The sequence below is a fragment of the Strigops habroptila genome, chromosome 15 (assembly GCF_004027225.2).
Source record: "Strigops habroptila isolate Jane chromosome 15, bStrHab1.2.pri, whole genome shotgun sequence".
Classification (NCBI taxonomy): Eukaryota; Metazoa; Chordata; class Aves; order Psittaciformes; family Psittacidae; genus Strigops; species Strigops habroptila.
This window is the reverse complement of record NC_044291.2, coordinates 8,166,765-8,187,169: the sequence shown is the minus strand read 5'-3', so window position 1 is coordinate 8,187,169 and position 20,405 is coordinate 8,166,765. Positions and strand designations below refer to the sequence as shown.

At 48.8% G+C, this 20,405-nt stretch overlaps 1 protein-coding gene across 3 annotated transcripts in view; it reads right to left on the bottom strand.

Annotated features, from left to right (window-relative positions):
- ASTN2 (astrotactin 2) overlaps positions 1 to 20,405 on the bottom strand; it is a 351,114-nt gene that overhangs the window by 191,448 nt on the left and 139,261 nt on the right. For all 3 annotated transcript variants that reach the window (XM_030507189.1, XM_030507188.1, XM_030507190.1), the window contains one exon: positions 9,713 to 9,880. In XM_030507189.1, coding sequence (XP_030363049.1) covers positions 9,713 to 9,880 — 168 coding nt within the window. The remainder of the gene's footprint in view (positions 1 to 9,712; positions 9,881 to 20,405) is intronic.

The window sequence follows — 20,405 nt, the reverse complement described above, 5'->3', positions numbered from 1 at the left end:
GTTGATTTTGTCTGGCAGTTTGTTTACTGCTCCATTCCCATTGGTGTTGGGAAGAGAAGCTCCATCAACTTGCAGAAATATTGATTGTATCGACTCCAATCCCGGAGTTTCAACAGCCTCAGCTGGTGCTCAAGGCTTTAGCGGGAGGTTAATTTTGAGAGGGCAAATGGTGGCACCAGCTGGGTGCAAATTGAGAGGTGGGACACTGGGGAATGCCACACACAGCACAGGTACCTGCACCCCACCAGGAGCACTTGGGACCAATGTTCCACAGGTTTTCCAGGGAGATAGGCACCCCTTTGACAGAGTTTTAGGAATTGGATAGGAAGGCTCCCAACATGGGATCTGATGAGCAGTTTGGGGGGAGGAGCAGGGACTCCATCTCTTTGGGACAAATGATTTAGGATCTATTTCTAGATCTAGAACCATGAGTAGACAATTAGTGGGATTTCCAAACAACCTCAGCAGAACCTGCTGTGCTCTTACAGGTTTTCGTGAGCTTTTGCTCTCTCCACATCAGCATCCACCCTCCTTCTTTGGCCCCCTGAGATACTCAGTTACTTTCAGTCTCTCCCCATCCTCCCTTGGTGCAGTGCTGGGCCACGGAGGATGCTGAGCCAGCAAAGCTTATGCTCATGGACCCAGAAATGCCTTATAAAGCCATTTGAAGTGGGAGGAAAAGGGGTTCCCATACCGCTAACTCCTTTTCAGGGTAAGCACATTTTCTAAAGAGCAGATTTCAACATGCTGCTAAAAGAAACCAAAACCCCAAAAGCCAAAACAGCTTTGGCTTTGTGCCTTTTTTCACAGCTACTAAATCTCATGTGCTTCCAAGATGGGTGCCGTTATCTGCTCAGCATTGCTCAGGCTAAGTTAGGATTCAACCTGAGCTTAAGACCAAAATGTACTAAAACAACCAAGTTTGACAATTGGATGCAGTTTCCACAGGTCCTGCACACGCCTCCATACAGCGTTCGGCTGCTGTGGGAGGACAAATGATTCAAGACCTACAAACTGCTGTGACAAGCATCCTATTTGTGCAGCCACCAACACACACCCTGCCCACAGTACACAGGTGTGTGTGGTCCTTCCTCTTCCTTTGGATTCATAACACACAGATCAGGCTGGATAATCCATGGGCAATTCTGAGCTGTTACAGCAAAAGGAAGGATCGCTGCTCACTCAGTTTAAGCGAGAGCAGGTCCTGGTGCTCAGCTCTGGAGGTCCCATGTTATACTTCCAATGTGGTATTAAGCAAAACACTGGGAGGGGATGGCAACACCTCTGCCATTGCAAAGAGAAGATGCATAAACCAGGAAATGCAACACCAAGGCTCTAGAGAGAGGCTCAGAGAATGTGTTATTCATGCTACAAGTGCAGGTACATGGAAGGGAGAGGGGAGAGCTGAGGCCATGGGAAGGCAGCAGCACCCACAGCACTGCTCTCCATCCTCTGCTCCCCTCGTCTCACACCAAATCTCATCAGAGCCCATGGTGCCATCACTAATTATGGAACCACAGACTGGTTTGGGTTGGAAAGGGCCTTAAAGCTCCTCCAGTTCCAACCCCCTGCCGCAGGCAGGGACACCTTCTACTAGAGCAGGTATGACAGGTAACACGGAGTCTCTGTGCCAGTTTCTGCTCGGGGATACTGAACCCTTGTCTGAAGCAGCAGGCACATCTCACCTGCACCCTCATCCCTGCTGTGCCTTTATCCCCGTGGAGCCTTGTTGAAGAGACTACTGGCAGCTCAGCCTGAAGTGCCATGCAGAGCCACGTGCAGCAAGGTGACAGGATGCTGCACGGGCAGGAGCTTTGGCCCCACGAAGCTGCAGACATTGCTCCTGTCCTTAGCTGAGAAGGTGAGAAGGATCCAGAGCCTCACCTGGAGGAACAGGGAGAACTAAGGACACATCAACCTGGTTTCTGCACGGGGACATGAGCTTCCTCTGTTTCTGAACAACAGGCTTCTCGCATTGTCCATTAGCATCATCACAGCTTTTGGCTCCAGGTTGGCCCACGCTGAGGCTTGCTCATGCCTGAAGGAAATGAATCGAACACAAGCCACAGCCATGGAGGTGATGGAAAACCTCCAGGAACACAGCCCTCCAGCTCCTGCTGCATCCTGACCAGCACAGCTCGAGGCTTTAGCTCTCTTTTTTGTTATATCTAAGCTGAACCATTCTTCCATGTCATCCACTGCACTGTGCTGCTGCTGCTGCTCCTGACAGTCTCATGCTGCACTCGCAGCTTCCCTGGCTGTCCCCATGCTCTGCTCGGGGAGCAGCAGAGCAGGGCTGGAGGATGAACTGCCAGGCTAATCCTGTTAGCCTTGTTAGGGCAGAGAAGATCCCTGGTGATAATGCTTCAAGATCCCCCTAATCCACATGCCCAGCTGGAGGCTCCCAGGGTCCCTGTGCTCCCGGGGAAGCTGCTCTGTGCTGCCATTGGCATTTTTATTTAAGGAGTCAGAGGGGCTTTGGCAGTGATGGAGCAAACCTGTGGCTTGTCAACCTTCTCCCAGCACTGGTGGTGTCTGTGTTTCCCTCCTCCACAGTAGCATCTCTGCATTCACCCTCACCCCAGAGGGATGCTCTGCTGTGCCAGGGCCGTGTCCCAGCCATGGAGGCACCATCCTGGGGACAAATCCAGAGGCTGCAGGGCTACAGACACATGCTTTTTGAACTGTTTGAGCACTGCATGTACACAATTACACCTGAAGTGATGCTCAGCCCGGGCCCAGCTTTTTGGTCCCCTCCTCTCTGAACACACACACACACACACAAACCAGGGGCCATGCCAGCCCCAGCAGAGCACTCTCAGTGTCAGCAAGCCAGAAAGCTGCAGCACCACATCCCTGCCACCTTCGGCTCTGCAGCCCAGCTGGGTTGTCCTCCCTGCAGAGCCCCCATCCCATCACATCCGTATCCCAACACCGCCTCTTGCTTCTCCTCCCTCCACCCACCACAGCACGGGAGGAACAAGGGTCTGCAGAGGCAGCAAGCCAAAACCAGGCATTTTTCAGTGAACAGAGACAGCCGTTGAGCACAGCCCTGACTGCACCAGTGTTCACAGCGGGGCTGCAGCACAAAGCCCTTCTCTTCTGGGCAAGTGCAGAGCCATCTCCAGGGTTACCAGCCTGCTCCGAGCTGGGAGCACTGGATGGTTCCTCCTCCTTCCCTGCTGCAGGGATGCAAAGCCTTCCCCCCATCAGCAGGTCGAGCTGCATGGTCTGAATCCCCTCACCAGGGCAGCAAAGGCAGCTGCAAATGGTGTCTCCTGCCCAGGCACTGCTGTCCCAGCCACCAGCTCCATGCTTGGCAAGGACCATGTCCCCTTGTCACCACTGCCCGCAGCAGGAGCTGCTGCTCTGGAGTCCCCATGGGGGCAGAGGGGACCTGGGTGCTCCCATGCTGGGCTCATGGGCTCTCTCCTGCCACCACGCAGGACACGGTATGTCTCTGCTGTGTCCCTCCCAAGGTGGTGACAATGCCCTGACCACCAGTTGTGTGACAAAAGCCACCAATAGATCCACACGAATCTCCAACAGCCATGACCACCAGCCTCCCATAATGAAGCTGTCAAGGCCTCAGGGTCTTGTCTGTATCTGGAGGAAGCCCTACATCAATTTATCCTTTGCAAAGGTTCCTGAGCTCCTGGGGGAGAAACAGCCTCTTCATCGAGCATCCACAGTCTGATGCAGATGAATCCAATCTCCTGTCCTTCAGCCACCCAAAGCCCACGCTGTGATCCCATGGGCATCTCACACAGGCTGTTCTTCTTCATCATTACAGGGCACCCCGGACCCTTGGTGTAAGAGAAGGCTGCGGGGTCCCACCAGGTCCATGGCATGGTCAATGCTGTCTCCAAACCATGTACAATGCTGCCTTGGCCGGTCTCCCTCCCTGCCTAAAGCAAGCCTCATGCAGGCAGATCTGGCTGCACCCTGCACCCTACCCCAGAGCTGTGATAACCCATGGGGAGGTGCTATGGGCCCCCCAAAGCACCATCTCTCCTTGCTGCCAGCCCTCCTCCTGAGAGATGATCACTCCTCAAGGGATAAGCAAACCCCAGGAATCACACAAGAGATCTCAGCCACCAAGTCCTCCCTCAAACAGGAGTTTCCCTGCTTACAGCGTGGCTTAAATAAGAACAATAAAACATCCAGCTATCTGCTGGGGTGTGAGCGCAGCATCTCGTGCTCAGGTACCTGAGCCAGTGGGTGCCCTGCTGCTGATCCCCTGGGAGGAGCAGCTCCCAGCAGCATGGTGACAAGGCTGAGATCACCAGGGACAGGACAAGACACATCTGCACAGGGGTTGGCACCAGGGTTTCCATCGATAAGAGGTCTGGATGAGAGGAAAGTTAAAAACTCTGCAACAAAACCCTTCCTAAAGAGTTTGCTGTGCTTCTGTGGTATGGCAGAGCAAGGGCCCCTGTTCAGAGGAGATACGAAGGAAATTAAATACAGGCAAAGATGTACAAGGATCTTAATAGTTCATCGAATTCCCAACTTCAATGAACAAGTGAAGCATCTTCAGAGAGCTGCTCCTTCAGTCAGGGCTGGCCCCTGCCTGAGGCCGTGGCTCCTCCAACAACCAAAGCTTCTCCTCCTGCCCTTGTTATCTGCAGTCCCTGGCCTTCAGGGGTGGTGCTTTCCAAACCTGAGTCTCTGCTTCCTGCTGATGAGAAATGCAGCGCCTGTAAAAGCAGTTTAGCTCTCAAGGAACAAGACAGGGATGGTGGTCTCTGCCCAGCTGACCCAGCCCAGGGAAAACCTGGAGTTAATGTGAGTTATCCCTCCTCTCCCCCTTCTGCAAGTCACCCTCTTCACCCAGATCCATCATAGCTCCTAAGTGCAAGCTTAGCTTCCAAGGATTGTGTTTAGGTTTATGCTCTGCATGGATTATACTCTCATTTATCATCTGCTCAGCTCCTACACTGCACCGCTGAAGAAGATGTCCTTGGGCACACATTCACGGCTGACACAAGGAAGCAGCAAGAGGTCTCAAGGGTGGTCCAGTGTGCCATGGTTGTCATCTTCTGGGGTGAACACTGCCCCACAGCTGACCACAGCGGGGTGAGAAGCTACCTCCTGCAGTGCTGGTGGGATGAGTCAAGCCATGGAGATGGGCCCAGGGCCAGCTCTGCAGAGCAAAACTCATTCCTCTTCCCTTCCCTCCATGGTCTTTAGACAGGCACAGAAATGCCATTACAAGAACATTAGCAACTGCAGGATTAAACACTCTAATGGCAGAAGATGAGAGTGTAAAGACAGCACAGATAACCTTAACTCAGCCCCCTCGAAGGCATGCATTTTGATTGCTGTTTATGTATAACACTTCAGCCTGAAGCTAAATTAACTTGGGAGTTAACTGCCTCCTGCCCTGCTTGGTGCACGAGGCACCAAGCTGCGCCGCCACATGAAGAGAAATCGTATATTACATGGGTTTTGACCAAGTTATTAAACTCCATACCTTAGAGAGACAGAACCTCATCTTAGAAAAGTCTAAGTCAATAAAGACGGTTGGATCCTCCAACAGTGAAAACAGCAGAAGTGCACAAGAACAAACAAATATTACTTGATGTGCACAAAACCTGCATGATATTGAATTGAACTATCAGAGGAAATGGCTCTTTTCATAAACACAAATACACCCTCACCAGGATGGGTCATCTCCTGATTTACCTGCTCAGCATTGCCACCTCCAAATCACCTTCACAGGTTACCTTTAAAGAATGGCTCTGTTTAAAAGTGGCTTTCATCTGTGCCCTGCCCACAAGACCTCTGTCCTACCTGCACAGGACCACCACCTGCAGCTCTGGTGACAAACATCCATTTGGAAGGTGATGGAAACCTTTTCTGTTTCCTTCTGCCGCTTTCCAGAAAGACCCTTTGCTACCACATCTCATTTGGTCCTTACGAGCCCGTGCCTATTGCTTTGGGGGTGCCATCCACTGTGAATGCAAACGAGAGGATTTTAATGGCAAAGTGCCTGATTTATAGATGGAGAGAAAAAAATCCCACCCATTTGCACCTGCTAATCAAGGTACTATCCATCTCATTTATGCCACTGCTCCAGCAAGCCTGATAGCACAGAATCCGAGGCTGTTTCTTCCAGCACTTGGCCCTAAGGGACCGATTCTCCAGCAGGTCTCTTAAGCAATGCCCACAGAATGTGCAAGTGAATCAGTTTTGTGCATACAAAGCAGGTAATTGTGCTCACAAATCAGGATTTGCATATGCTGCTGGAAACAGATGCTCTCATCAATGTTACCGGTGCTGGGAAGGGGGGCCAGGGAAAAAGCACTCCTGAACCTTACACAAGAGGTATCCCAGTGTGTAGTATGAGTGGTGGCACTGGCAATGTGCTCCACATCTGTCCAAAATGCAGAGAGTGAGGAGAGTTGATGGCAAGTCCCAGAAGATGACAAACCTTTCCCTGTTCTCATTCCAAGCACCACAGTCAGCTCCTGCCAAGAAGATGGGGCGTTTTGGCTAAACCTCTTCAGCCAAGGACCACATCCTGACCCTGGCGAGGTACCTGTCCGTTCTGATGTGGCGGCTGGGGCACGGCCACTGTGTCACATCTGCGGGGGGAAGACCTTCAGCAGCATCCATTTATGTCTGTACCTACAGTCAGTCATGTCAGATCAATCAGCTTGCCTGTTTCCAAGGCAGGGGGGAAGGAGAAAGATGGTATTTTGCTCACGTGCAGATGTTGGTGCTCCCTCTGACAAGCTCTGACGAGCTGGTGCTTTGCAAAGAGGGTTTGAAATCTGTCAGGGGGGGCAGCAATCATTTAATTAAAGAGTGAGTCACACAGTGAAGACACAAGGGAAGGCAAATTAAGGTCAGGCAAGCAAAATGTATTTTGGCATTTCCTAGCATTTAAGAGCCTCCACTTTCACAGTGGATTATTATTCATACTGAAGTAGTATTTGGTGGCTGGAGTCATGAGTAAGCACATTGTACAGACAGATCTTATGTAGAACTCCAACCCAAAAAGAGGTTTATGGTGCTGGGAAAGGGTAAGACCCAGCAGACAGAGCATACATGACCTGGGGGCCCCTGTCTAAACATGTGCCAAGAGCCTGTGGCAATGCCACCAACGTTGAGTGCTGCCCACAGAAGTCTGCTTACACCTTGGAGCAAGGAGGCTCTGGGACAAGGCTGTATCCACACTACCATGGAATTAAGCTAAGTCAAATAAGCTATAAATGTGCTGGAGGACCTCAAACCTGGCTGTGCTGCTCTCCACAGAGAAGCTCTTCTGCTTCTCTTCCCGAAGGAGAAACCTTCAAGGCTTTTGCCCTCCAGACAGGACAAACCCCAGTCCTCACAGACACTTCACCCAGCCTGAGAGGACAGAGGGCAGGGGAAACCCTCATCACCCATCGCTTGGGATGCTCATGGAGATGATGAAAATCCCTGACCTGAAAAGGTTGAAATTCAGGCAGGATTTATGTCCCATAGTAAAACCACAGGCCTGCCTTTCTCGTGGTGATAAAAATAAATCACCCTTAAAACCAGAATGACATTAATAAAAATAAATCTGAAAATACATGCAGTATATCATGGAGTTAGAGTCTGCCCCAGCCTGGCATGGGAACTCCTTACCAGCTACAGGCAGGTCAACGGTGATGAGTGTAGGTAGTGCTTGGAGCTATGTCCTGGGATACGGTGTCAAATAGGCACTTCCAAAGGCATCACTTTCAGTGGGTGGTTGCTCAGCTCTTGTGAAGTTTGGATCTCTTAAGGGGCTCTTAGATTTAGGGTCTGAAAATTAGCAGCCCCACTGGCCTGTCCTGCTCTATCCCTGCGGATCCAACTGGCAGAGATAGGAGAAAGATCTTCCTTTATTCCACATGCAAACTGCGTGGCTGGAGAATAGGGGAAGAAACCGATCGACAGATTTCGGGTGAGGAAGCTGAAGGTTCAGATGAAGGCAGCTCTGCCCTTGGCTCCCGTCACGGGTAAGCAAGGAGGATGGGAACCAGGGATGGGAGCCGTAGAGCAGCTGGTGAGGTTCGGATCCAGTACAGCATGGAGCAGAGCACCTCCCGGGCTAAGGAGCATCCCTCCCTTCCCTACAAATGAGATCTGACACATCCTGCTCAAGCGTGGGGCATCCAGCGAGAGTGACAAGCTGCTCCTGTGAGCTGGGGATGGAGGAGGAGCAGCAGCTGGGATGGCAAGGGAAACAGCCGCTCCTTGCAGCAGAGGCCATGTAAGGATTAAACCAGCGCAGCTCAGTGCCAAAGATGGCATAGGGGGGCTCTTCCAAAGGGGAAGTCATGGTCTGGCTCCATACATTTCTGCTGCAGGCAGACCTTTTTCCTCTCTCCTCCTCCTCTGAATGGAGGGATTGCTGAATGCATCCTCGCTCTCCCACTGAGGTAGCTGCATTTCGCCAATGCCTGAAACAACCCTTCTGCTCTGTGACATCTGGATGAGAAGAGCCTCCTCCCGCATCATCTCCATCTGCTGGGGTGGCTGCTGTCACCTCCCAGCCCTCAGTGGGACTGTAGGTGATGCCCAGGGCTCATCTATATGGGAAATTCATCCCGAGTAATCATCCTGCTGCAGCACTGCCTGCCAGTGCCTCCGTGCAGACAAGCCTTGAGGAACAGGAGTACTAAGAAGAGAACATTCTTGAGCAAGAAAACATTTATGAGTCCATGTTCAGTATTTGCATCTCAGCTGAGCAGAGAGGGATGAGAATAGGGTCCCTTCTGCCAGCCCATGGTGCATTCACGAAGGATTTCTGCCCCTCAAGACGCTATTAACAGCACAGTCCGTGGCAGTGGGAGGCTTAGGAAAGGACTTCTCTGTGAGCCATCTCCCTCCAAACCCCCTGGCAAAACCAGAAACCAACACCCCTACTCGCAGCCATGAGTCTCCTACACAAACACACAGTGAAAAGACCCATGCAAGGTCCTGTCACCCATTCCTGCTGAGACATCACCTGCCAGGGGCCAGCCGTTGGCTGGGGTTACACAGACTTATTTTCACTCATGCAGACCCCCTGTCTCCATTCACTAGTTGTACGTTTGCTGTTCAATGTGTTCCCAGCTCACTGGAGACTCCAGGACCTCCGTTTGTAACCCAGGAGCATGTAGGGCAGCAGGAAATGTGACACTTCTCCTTTGCCCAGTCCCACATCTTAGAGTCTTGGCAGGGCTGGCTGCTGCTTCACAGGGTCAGCCGTTGGATGCAAGCAGAACATGCTCAGCAAAAAGGTCATTTATAGATGAGGAAAGACAGCAACTTCCCAACTCCAAGAGGAAGGCTGGAGGAGAGATTCAGTCTAGGTTACCAGGCAGGAGCACTAATGGGAAACGTGGCGCTCTGCGTGGAATGGTCAAAAAACCAAAGGGGTGGAGATGGGGCAAGCTCACGAGTAGGGTTTCCAAAGTGGACAGCAAAACAGCACAACTACCAAGCAGATTAACTCCATGTGTCTGCAGCTGCCACACCAAAGAAGTGACAGCTCCACCATTTCAAATCGCCATCCTTGTGCCCATCTTCTTCACACTTTGCTGATGGGGTTCACCACTGGGTGATCCTGCTGGTACCTCTTGGACCTCCGTGCCCAATACCAGGCTAAAGCAGAGGTGAAACAAGTGGGTGTTGGAGTACCCAGAGACAAACCTTCTCCCTCACACCTCCAAGCTTCCCAAGGTCTTCACTCTTCCCCAGCCTCCCTTACCTGTCTCCTGGTCACACAGTTGCTCACAGGCATCAGTGGTCCTCTGGCCACAGAGGTCTCTCACCCAGGGGGACGTGGCATTGATCTGATAGTACAGGGACAGTTTGGCTGGATTAAGCCAGTCGGAGATGTCCAAGTAGCTCCCCTCACTCACAACGAAGCTGCTGCCTGGAAGGTGGAATAGAAGTGTGTAAAGTGAGTGTAAGAATCTAAAAAATAACCTAAAACCAACATAAAACCCCACCAAACATCCATTTTGGCCCAATATCAGAACACTCTACTCTTCAGGAGCTGCTGTGATGTCAAGATTAGCAAAATAATACCAAGTTCACTAACACTCAGACCCAAAGAACTTCATTTGACCATTCCTCTCCATATGAACATGGCCCAGAAAATGGTCCACCAGCAGGGACACTCTTCTGCGCAGTCACTCCCCTGTCCTTAACACTACCCAGCATCACAAGATACAGGATTTGACTCCAAAATCTCTGCAGAAATGTGGACCAGTGTAATTAATCTGATCCGTAAGATCAGAGAGAGTCACATCCCCAGCTCATTCAAGTGGTGTCCATGAGGATGCCAGGCTCAGAGTGCGGATGGGCAGTGGCCACATGGGCTATTCCCACTTCACTTCCATAGTTGAGGTGGGGGAACTGACCCAACACACAACATCGTATACGAGTGGTCTCTTATCAGAGACACTCCCAAGAGGCAGATGTGAATTCCTGCCAAAAGTATTTTCTTACAAAATCACGTTTCTTTGTTTTGTGAAACGTTCTTTTTCCCCACTGGCATCTGGGAATATGCATCATCTAATTAGCCAAATAGATTTTCAGTTCAGCCCAATCATTTCCTTATCTAACATCTGAGGCCTAGCATCGCTCGGGGGATTTTGCAAGCACAGAGGTCCTCATTAACTCTGATCTTCAATTACATTGATTATAAGACAGCCTCCATAATAGGGCCGCACAGATCAGAGGGGAGCAAAAAAACCTCTGCCATTAAGTGGTGTTTTGCAGAAGTTACCAGGGTAAAAGCCTTTAAAACAGGGCAGAAGAAGCCTTCAAAGAGAAGTGGGCAAGGGGAACAACCAGATAGCCCAGGAGCTCACAGCCAGCCTTCCAGTAAGTGTTAGGACTTGCAGACGTGGGCAAAATCTGCAACCACTATCTGAAGATTCAAATCTTTTCTTAGTGATTATCCAAGGATGGCAAGTCTATAGATCCAAGGCATATTTTCATGAAACCTTAAGGCTTGTATTGCTTAGTAAAGGATTGGGACATCATTTTTCTAAGCACCACATAAGATCTTAGCTCAATGAAAGTCAAGAGATTTAAAAAGCAGCATAAAAACTCACAGTGGCAACCACCCCACATGAACCTGCTTGAACACAACCTCCTAATTTCCTTCTGAAGAGAATCGCTGGTGCTTTAGCAAGAAGAATTTCTAAACCTCATCCTGCACCATGCTATCCATGCAAAGGATAAAATAAGCAAAGCCTGAAGTCAAGCATCCCAGTGAGAAACCCCATTTTCAAGCATCCCAAGATCTCAGCACCACACAAATCTGGGCCCTAATTTCACATGAATTCAAGTCTTCTACCCTTACACTGTTTATACACCATAAACACATTCACAGCCGCATCTCTACACTCAAAACTGATGGAAGCTGCCAAGCTATTGACTGTTCAAGCAAATGGAAATTAGACTTCCCAGATCCAGCTGCTCTGGAGGCCCAGCAAGACAGGAGCCTGCATCACCAAGGCTGCAGGATACATCTCAATCAGACGCACAACAGCAGTAAATTGCTGGGTAAACTCCACACCACCAGTGGAAAGCACTGAGACGCTGAGCACAAAGTACCTTAGAACCACATCATTTTCTCTCTAATTATCATTCTTTGCCACAAATATTTAAAGAGAGCTTGAAATACCAATGCTAAACTATTGCTGGTTTATTTTACCAAACCGAAATGCAGCGTGAACCCATTGGGGATGTTTACTATTTACGTGTACGTGGCTAAGTAGTAACCTGTCAATCTTTCTTCCTTCCTTATTTTTGTAGATCCCTAATAAAGACTGAAGCTTGGGAGCATGTAAGCACATTTGGAGGCTCAGCTACAGACAACTCCCTCTGCACCCAAAGACTGAAGAGCTAAAGCAATGGCTCTAGATTAAATCCCTACTTAATGAACCCCACTTCTACTTAAAATACAGCCAGCCTGAGAGCAACAGAAGCAATTCAGACATAAAAAAGTCATAGAATTAGTATTCATCAAGATGAAGATGACTCGAGCTGGCAGAGCATCCTGGAGGGGATGGACTATATGGAGGGGAGGACGCCTGGTCGGGGTAGGTGATGGAGGGGTGACCTCTGGAGCTCCCCATCACCCCCACATCCTGAACATCTCAGCAGGAAGAAGCCTATTCATGGCCCTGCTGCCAAATCTTCATTTCCTTTGGAAAACCCTATTTGCTGCTGTATTAAAAAAACCCCAAAACCCAACAGCTATGTATTTATGGAAGTACCTCCTAAATCCACACCAAAATGTGACATCTGGTCAGGAGTCCGTAACTTCTCCTTCAGCAGAGGTTTGGTATTCATGGAAAACCATGGATTTGGGAAACCTGAAATGATCTGCAAATTGATCACGCTTTGCCATATTCCATAGAAAAACCTTCCCAAATATAACGCAACCATCACTTAAGAAGAAAAGTCCTAGTATTTTCATTTTGATAAGTCTGACTGAGGAATCATCCTCAATATTGAAAGTTTAAAAATCTAAAACAAAAACAGCAGTGAAAATGTTTGAATCCAAAATCCCTGAACTCAAGTTCTGCACAGGGCCTACAAGGATGCCAGAGAGGGACTCTTCATCAGGGATTGTAGTGACAGGACAAGGGGTGATGGATTTAAACTGAAACAGGGTAAGTTCAGGTTAGATCTAAGGAAGAAGTTCTTTACTGTGAGGGTGGTGAGGTGCTGGAACAGGGTGCCCAGAGAAGTGGTGAATGCTCCATCCCTGGCAGTGTTCAAGGCCAGGTTGGACAGAGCCTTGGGCAACATGGTCTAGTGTGAGGTGTCCCTGCCCGTGGCAGGGGGTTGGAACTGGATGATCTTAAGGTCCTTTCCAACCCAAACCATTCTATGATTCTAAGTTCAATGTAAAATGGAGGCTTTTCTACTTCAGCATAAGGACAAAATCCAAACTGGGGGAAATTAAAGGTTTTAGTTAATCGTAAACACTTTCCTTCCTTCCTAAGAGGAGCGAGGGGACAACTTCCAGCCAGGAACCTTCTCACATCTTTAAAGTTGAGTGTTGCAACTCAGCTAGATAAGATTTTGAGAGATGTACACAGACACTCTCATCACCTTCACTCCCATTGAAAATACAAACAAACATCCCAACTCTGATCCCTTTATAGCTTGCCTGGGGGAAAAAAAAAAAAAAAAAAGCAACAGGAAAAGGTGTTTTACAAATATTTTGAAAGCTAAAATTCGGGAGATTTCAAAGCCTTTTCACACAATTTTTCCTCTTTATTTTCAGAGAATCTAAACACAGAAAACAGTTCTCAAAAGTCACCAGCACACACTCACGAAAAACATCTTGAAAAGCTCAGAAAGGGCAGGCTGAGTATCAAATCCTTTTAGAAACTACCAAGAACAAACATTTTCCAAGCAAGTGCTGTTTGAAACATCTTTAGCTTGCCGGGAATACCAGCCAGGTTTGTTTTCACCAACGTGCAGTCTGTCAATGGAGGGAAATGAAGAGGATGGAAGGGCGTGATGGGGATCCCAAGGGGCTCACATGGCCAGAGTAGACCTGGCTCCATACTACACTCTGAACACCCACCTCAAGGACCTCAGACCCCACCAAACTGCCCTCACACCCAGCAGATCTACTCTCTGAAGACACCCAGAGAGACCAACCACCCTGATGTCCTCTGGGCCAACCCCATCCCCTCCCCGGTGTCTGCCAAGACACAAGTTTTGAGCTTCCCTTTCAAAAGCTCAGTGAAATCCCCGTTAAACAGAGACATGGTCTCAGGGTAAAGCAACCATCAACCAAACGAGGGAATACGCAACAAAACAGCAGCTCTCCACCCATAACCACCACCTCCCAGGAACCCCTGTTGTAGGACACATCCCTCAAGTGCTGTTGGCTTTACACCAATAGAGCAGCATCACCGCGCCACGGAGAACATCAGTACACAGCTACACAACTGCCTCCTGGCTCCACAAGGTCTACCGGCACCTCAGGGGACTGATTTGTTTGGGTTTGTGTATGCGTGTGTTTCCTCCCTCACCCCCTTCCTTCAACACTGATCAAAGCCAGATGAGTTAAGGCAGCATCAAAAGTTCATGTCTTTCATGCAGGGGTCTCCTTCAAAGTTCAGTGGAACTGCTTAAGCCTTGACAAAAGAGGCTTGAAGTTTTGACATTTCAAAAATCATTTTCCAGAACACAACAGGATAAAACAGCTCAGAAGAGATAGCTAACAAGGGGAAAGAACAAAGCACCCAAAAGGCAGCCAAGAGGGTTTGGCTTTTCCTTTCTCTCTCTCTTTCTTTTCAAGAGAAAAGATCAAAATATGTTTTTTTTAAGACTTCCTATTTCTTCCTCCCTCTGTTCTTTTTGTCTTTGGTCCATTCACTGTTTCTTAGCCAACAAAACTCCTTTTCATCTAATATTAGTATTTTGTGCTGGAAAGCTATCAGAGGTCATACTACAGGTTGCTATTAATGTATCCTTCCATCTGCCATTATACAATTATAATCCTGTCACAGATATTTTCTTTATACACTAGAGGAAGGATTATCCCCCTTGCTCTGTTCTACAGGTAAAAAGAGCAACTCTATTTGATTTCTTTGGAGACCTTTTTTATTTTCCTTGTTAAAGTTGAAAGAATATTTCACAAAGAGACAACTCCTCCCCTATCAGCTCTTTGCATAGATCAGGTCTTGCTCTCCTGTCCTGGTCTTAAATTTCTTTCACACAATGCAGAAGAACCAGATAGAAGTTGAATGCCCAGGACACACATACACTGACCTAAGGAAGCAAATCAGGCTTGGTGCAGGATTGCACCCACGGGCTAATAGGGTAGGCAATCACAGAATCACAGAGTAGTTTGGGCTGGAAGGGACCTTAAAGCTCATCCAGTCCCAAACTCCCGCCATGGACAGGGACACCTTCCACTCGAACAGGTTGTTCCAAGCCCCTGTGTCCAACCTGGCCTTGAACACTGCCAGGGATGGGGCAGCCACAGCTTCTCTGCGCACCCTGTGCCAGCGCCTCAGCACCCTCACAGGGAAGAACTTCTGCCTAAGAGCTCATAATGGCAGGTTAAAGCCATTCCTCCTTGTCCTGTCACTACTCTTGTAAAAAGCCTCTCTCCAGATTTCTTGTAGCTCCTATAAGTACTGGAAGGCTGATTCTTCAAAGTCAAACTCTTAATTCCATATTCTAATTTGAATCCAGGGACAGTATCACACTGGGTTAAAATCCAAGTTATCCATTTCATCTTCCTTTTCAAATAGTTTCTCTCTTTAACAAGATGAAATGCCTAACCAGAAAGTTATGATAGCCACTTTTAAAACCCACAAAAACCTATAGGCACATCTTTCATTTACTCTCCCATCAGCCCAAGTGCATACAGTTTACATCCTTGACTCAAGGATGTTTTTTCAAGCACACAAACTACTTGCACAGCCTGGGCTGCTCATACCAATGCTCCTCAACCACTGATATTGGATGCTCAAGCCCAGAGACCCCCATCCCTTAGAAGCACTGTCAATCCTGCCAGAGATTTTTCACTCTGGCAAAGCAGAAGCAAATTAGTGATACAAATCTGCATGTAATTACAGCTCCGAGTAGAAGCATCTTTCCTGTGGGAGGAGCAGGGTTACATTTTAAGTGTTAAATTGCACTTTCTTGATAATTCTGACAGACGTTTGCTTCGGGGTTTCTTGGCACTCAGTCTTGATTTCACCAGGGCTGAGCTTCTGACAGGCAATGCCCATGTTCAACTTCATACAGCGGGTGAGGACTTTGCCAACTTTTCCCAAACCCAAGTGAAATGGCATCTTTGCATCATGGCCTTGTGGTGAAGCTCACGCTGGAGTGATATCTCCCATGGTGTTACTAGACAATATCATTGTGCAGGTGCTGGTAACAGCACATCTCTATCTTCAATAGGTGTCATCTGGGCCAGCAATGGCTGAGACAGAAATTAGACTCCTAAAGAAAAGCTTTTCCTTAATGCTCCATATCTCCCAACTCCCATGCTCCAGCCTGGGGCTCTTCCTCAGTGATCCTCTCTAGATATTGGACAAGGGCTTGAGGAAATCCAGCCTAAATCAAATCACATCACGAAGTATATGACAGATGAGTTATGATTAGCTTTAAAATACACAAAGTGTGTGTGAATGGAGATTTTTCAGCCAGCACCAAGACCAAACACCCTCCCAGGACGGCAGAAAACATAACCAAGAGGCATCACGTGCAAAGTTATTACACCATGGGACCGAGGCAAGCTATCACTCACTCATCAAGAGATTGCAACATCAGTAATGGTACTTGTTGGAAGAATGATAAAGTGAAGTAGCATGTTCCTAGCTATTGCAGCCTCCAAAAATCCTCACTGCACTGCTGCATCACTGCTGCTGTAGGTATCCCCATGAATTCTGATTCACAAGCAAGCGTGGCCTAAGCCAGCATCCCAGGACTGACCCACCACCACTCTGCAAGCAAGCAGGGTCTCATCCTGCTGCTGCATGAGTCAGTGTTTGCATCTTTCCATCTGTGAAAAGGAGCAGGTTAGTTGGTTAAGGACATGCCTTAGTACAGTCTTCACTCACCATCCCTCCCAAATTAGACAGTAAATAGTGTTGGTAGGTGAGCAGGCACTGGGAGATGCCACCTCCCTGGTGGGGGGAACATCCTGCCTCTCTCAGGATGCAAGAACTCCTGGCTTTGAACCAGCCCCTGCTGACACCATCCAAATACCACCATGAATCCCCCTGGCTTGACTTCAGTCAGTCCTGCAAAGGAGAAAGAAAGAGGCCAAGTGAAGCTGCCCCAGCAGCCGAGCACGCTTGCGGCAGGCACCGGCACAGGGTAGAAGGGATACAGGTTCACAAGCCTGCCAAAGGCACGATAAAAACATCATGTACTTCAGCCTCCAGAATCTTATTAGTTCCTCATGCAAAGAGCGTTCACGCCATAAAACCTTCTTGGAATCCCTTTGATCCATGCTGATACAGTTCATAAATTGATGTTAATATTTAGAGTTCATGTCTGGTAATGCTGCAGCCATTTGCTCACATTTCCTCACCCAGCCAAACGGGTGCAGGAACAGGAGAGAGCTGTAATGCAGACACGGCGGTGACCTCGTGATTAAGAGCGGATGGAATTAAAGGCAATTTGTAAAGCTGCCCCCAGACACAGCCTCCAGAAACACGCAGGGTCCAGGGCAGCCAGACCAGGCACCAAGTCTGCAACAGGAAGGTATTGCTTCTGCCAAAGCCCTGACCCAGGTCTCCATAGAGCAGCAGAATGACTCCATGGGGAAGAAACAGCACAAGAAAAAACTTCTTTTAATCCAGCCAATTCCCTCTGCTGATTCCAAAGGGGCTGGTGAGGCTAGGACCAGCTGGAGAGTGCAGGGGACAGCAATGGCAGCATCCCTTTGAAAGCCTGGATACCTTTGAGATCAGATCCCTTTCTCCAACCTTCTGGGGTACTTCACATGTAAAAAGGGCATCTCCAGCTTCAACTTGCTGTAAAACAGGGTGGCTAGGCAGCAGATCCCCCACCTCCCGCTGCTCATTTCTCTGTGGCACATGCTGAGCACACGTGGGCAAGCACCTGAGGACACAAGTTAATGCCTGGTCACCTCCGAGGGCTGCAGAAGATTGAGCAGGAAATGTCAAAAGCAAACAATGTAAAGCAACACATTTAATTAAAACCAAAATGAGAAGTTGTTGCGAGTCCAACAATTGCAGACTGCAGAGCTCCGGCAATCTTCGGGGGAAATTAACACAAGCTGCTAATAGCAGCATCCAATTCCACCGGCGCCTTGGAGGGATCAGTGGTGGGGGAAGGTAGGAAATCATCTTTAGATGAAACAGTTACCCATCGGCTGCATGACAACTGCAGAACGTCACCAGGCAGACGCACGAAGCTTAGAAACAAAAAGCAAAACACAAAGAAGCTTCCTCCAACTCTGTTATCGCAAAGCATCAAACCCAAAGCATGGTCACGAGTGGCAATTCCACTTCCTGCTGCTCTCCTGGCTTTGCACGGGGTGGGACTGGGTTTTCCTTCTTCCCCTGTGGCTTGCAGGGCAGTGTTCATCCTATGGGAATTCATTCATGCCTGCAGGAAGGCTGTGCTGTGCCTCTGCTCCTAACCTGCATAAACCACTCAGGCCGTGGCTCAGACAGGGATAACCGCATCTCCTCTGGCACGCATCTCACAACAGGAGGGAAGGAGGCTACAGATGCCCTGAGATGCCTTTGAAGTGACAGAAACCTGCTTTATGCCCTTTATTTCCACTTATAAAACAAAGCCCTACAAGCCCCTAGTTAATGTAGCCTTGCCTCCTTCGGTATGCACGAGAGGATCTCACGTCCCTCTCCCACTAAAGTACCCAGATCCAAACATCCACCCACACCATATATAACCTCTTTACAGGCTGTAAAAATGGGAAGCTTTAATTGACATTATATTTCAAACTGTTGTGAAGCAAGGACATACTCCAGGCTCAGTCCTCTGGGGTATCTTTCCCCAGCCCTGCCTTCCCTGCAAGGCGCTCCCTTTGCTGTATCTCTATTTTTTGAATGATTACTTACAAGGGGAGAAAAAAACCAACTATTGAATGTACAGAGCCCAGTGCCTCACATATTCACATAAAGAGTTTATTACTCACATGGAGGGGCTCTCTTTCCTTTCTTCCCCCCTTTTGACCCTTTAAAGGATCCTCTAAATAATGCTTTGCATTTCCATATCCTTATAAAAAGCACTACTGTCCTTTCTGTAAATCCAAACCATCTCCGAAATCAGTGATGCCATCTGCTCAGCATGGGCAGAGGTTGCCCCTAAACGTGATGCCCTGGAGCAGCAAAAGGAAGAGGATGCTCCAACCATCGCATCCCAAGAGAAGGATTAGAGGCACCGGACCATTTCTCAGAGGTAGGATGTCCCCATCCTTCGCCACCAGCAAAAAGCATGGATGCTTCTGCCAGGCTTTCCTGGATTTGGCCACCCCATGAAGGCAGAGCAGCTGTACAAACCAGGCAGGAATTGCTCAAAGGGGAGAGGAGCTGGGAGGGAACACCCCATCAAATGAACAAAAGGAAGAAAATGAACTGAGAGAGAAATCAGAGCAATAAAGACAGGCTGGTTATTAACGCTGCTGCTTGGAATATGTTCCCCCAGCTTTTGCTGCCAGTTGGCTTCTGGTCCCAGTTGTTCCCCTCCCCTTTCCCATCCTGCGACTCCAGCGGCCTTAAGAGGCTTCTTTCTCTAACTCCATTGCTTGCTGCAGAGGGGAAAGCTGCTTTCCTCCAAGGCTGGAGGCATCTGGTGGGGCTTCCCCCTGCACCCCTCCTTTTCCCAACTTGGTGTTGGCTCCTGGCTCGCTGGAGCTTACTGGCATCTATTTAAAGTTCCCTTCAAAGACAAGTTTTCATCTGCTAGGAGAGGGATTTCTTTCAACCTCTGTCTGTATTTGCCTTTTCCTGCAGAGGTGTTGGTAGCTGCTCTGCTTTAGGATTTTTCCTTGGCTATTGAAATACCACATTTCAAAAAGGAATTGAGAGGGCACCCACCCTTCTCTCGCATGGGAACACCTCCTGTGAATGCACCATCCCTGCCTTCTCAGATCCTGCCTGATCATCATGCAAAATACAAAAGAGAACAGCTCCAGGAACCAGATATTTAAGTGCAAGGCAACATTTATGAATATGGTGCACACCATTAGCTATGTGAGAGGCTGTTTTAGGACTAATTCTTCCCTCTGAGGGTGCTGAGGTGCTGGCAGAGGGTGCCCAGAGAAGCTGTGGCTGCCCCATCCCTGGCAGTGTTCAAGGCCAGGTTGGACACAGGGGCTTGGAGCAACCTGCTCTAGGGGAAGGTGTCCCTGCCCGTGGCAGGGGGTTGGAACTGGATGAGCTTTAAGGTCGCTTCTAACCCAAACCAGCCGGGGATTCTATGACCAAAGCCCCCAGCCTCAGCCAGGACAAAGACATCAAGGGAATGCTCACACTAACCCCACTTTGCATCCAGGCAAAAGCAGGTTTAAATCTACCCAGGCCATCCTCAGGGAGAAGCAAGTCCCCTCTCTTCCACCCACATAAGACTCCAGGTGCCAAGCCTCTGCAAATACAACCAGCCATGTTTTTCCTGGGTATCATTAAGATTTCCCAACCCAGCTTGGTTCTGTGATGCCTTTAAATGTTTTATAGTATTTTGCTGCCAGTTGGGTGCTGCCTTGGGATTTGTTGCTCTTCAAAAAGAAGGAACAAGTTTAAGAGCTTCGCTCTTCCCAGGCGAGGAACTCTGCCATCGCATAAAGTGATGAGATCTTAGTGAAAGTGATAGCCACTGCAAAGTGTACTTGGCTGCTTCTGGGTGAAGAATTTGACTGTTTCTCATAAAAAATACTAAAAAATTTCTTGCAGTTTGTAATTATA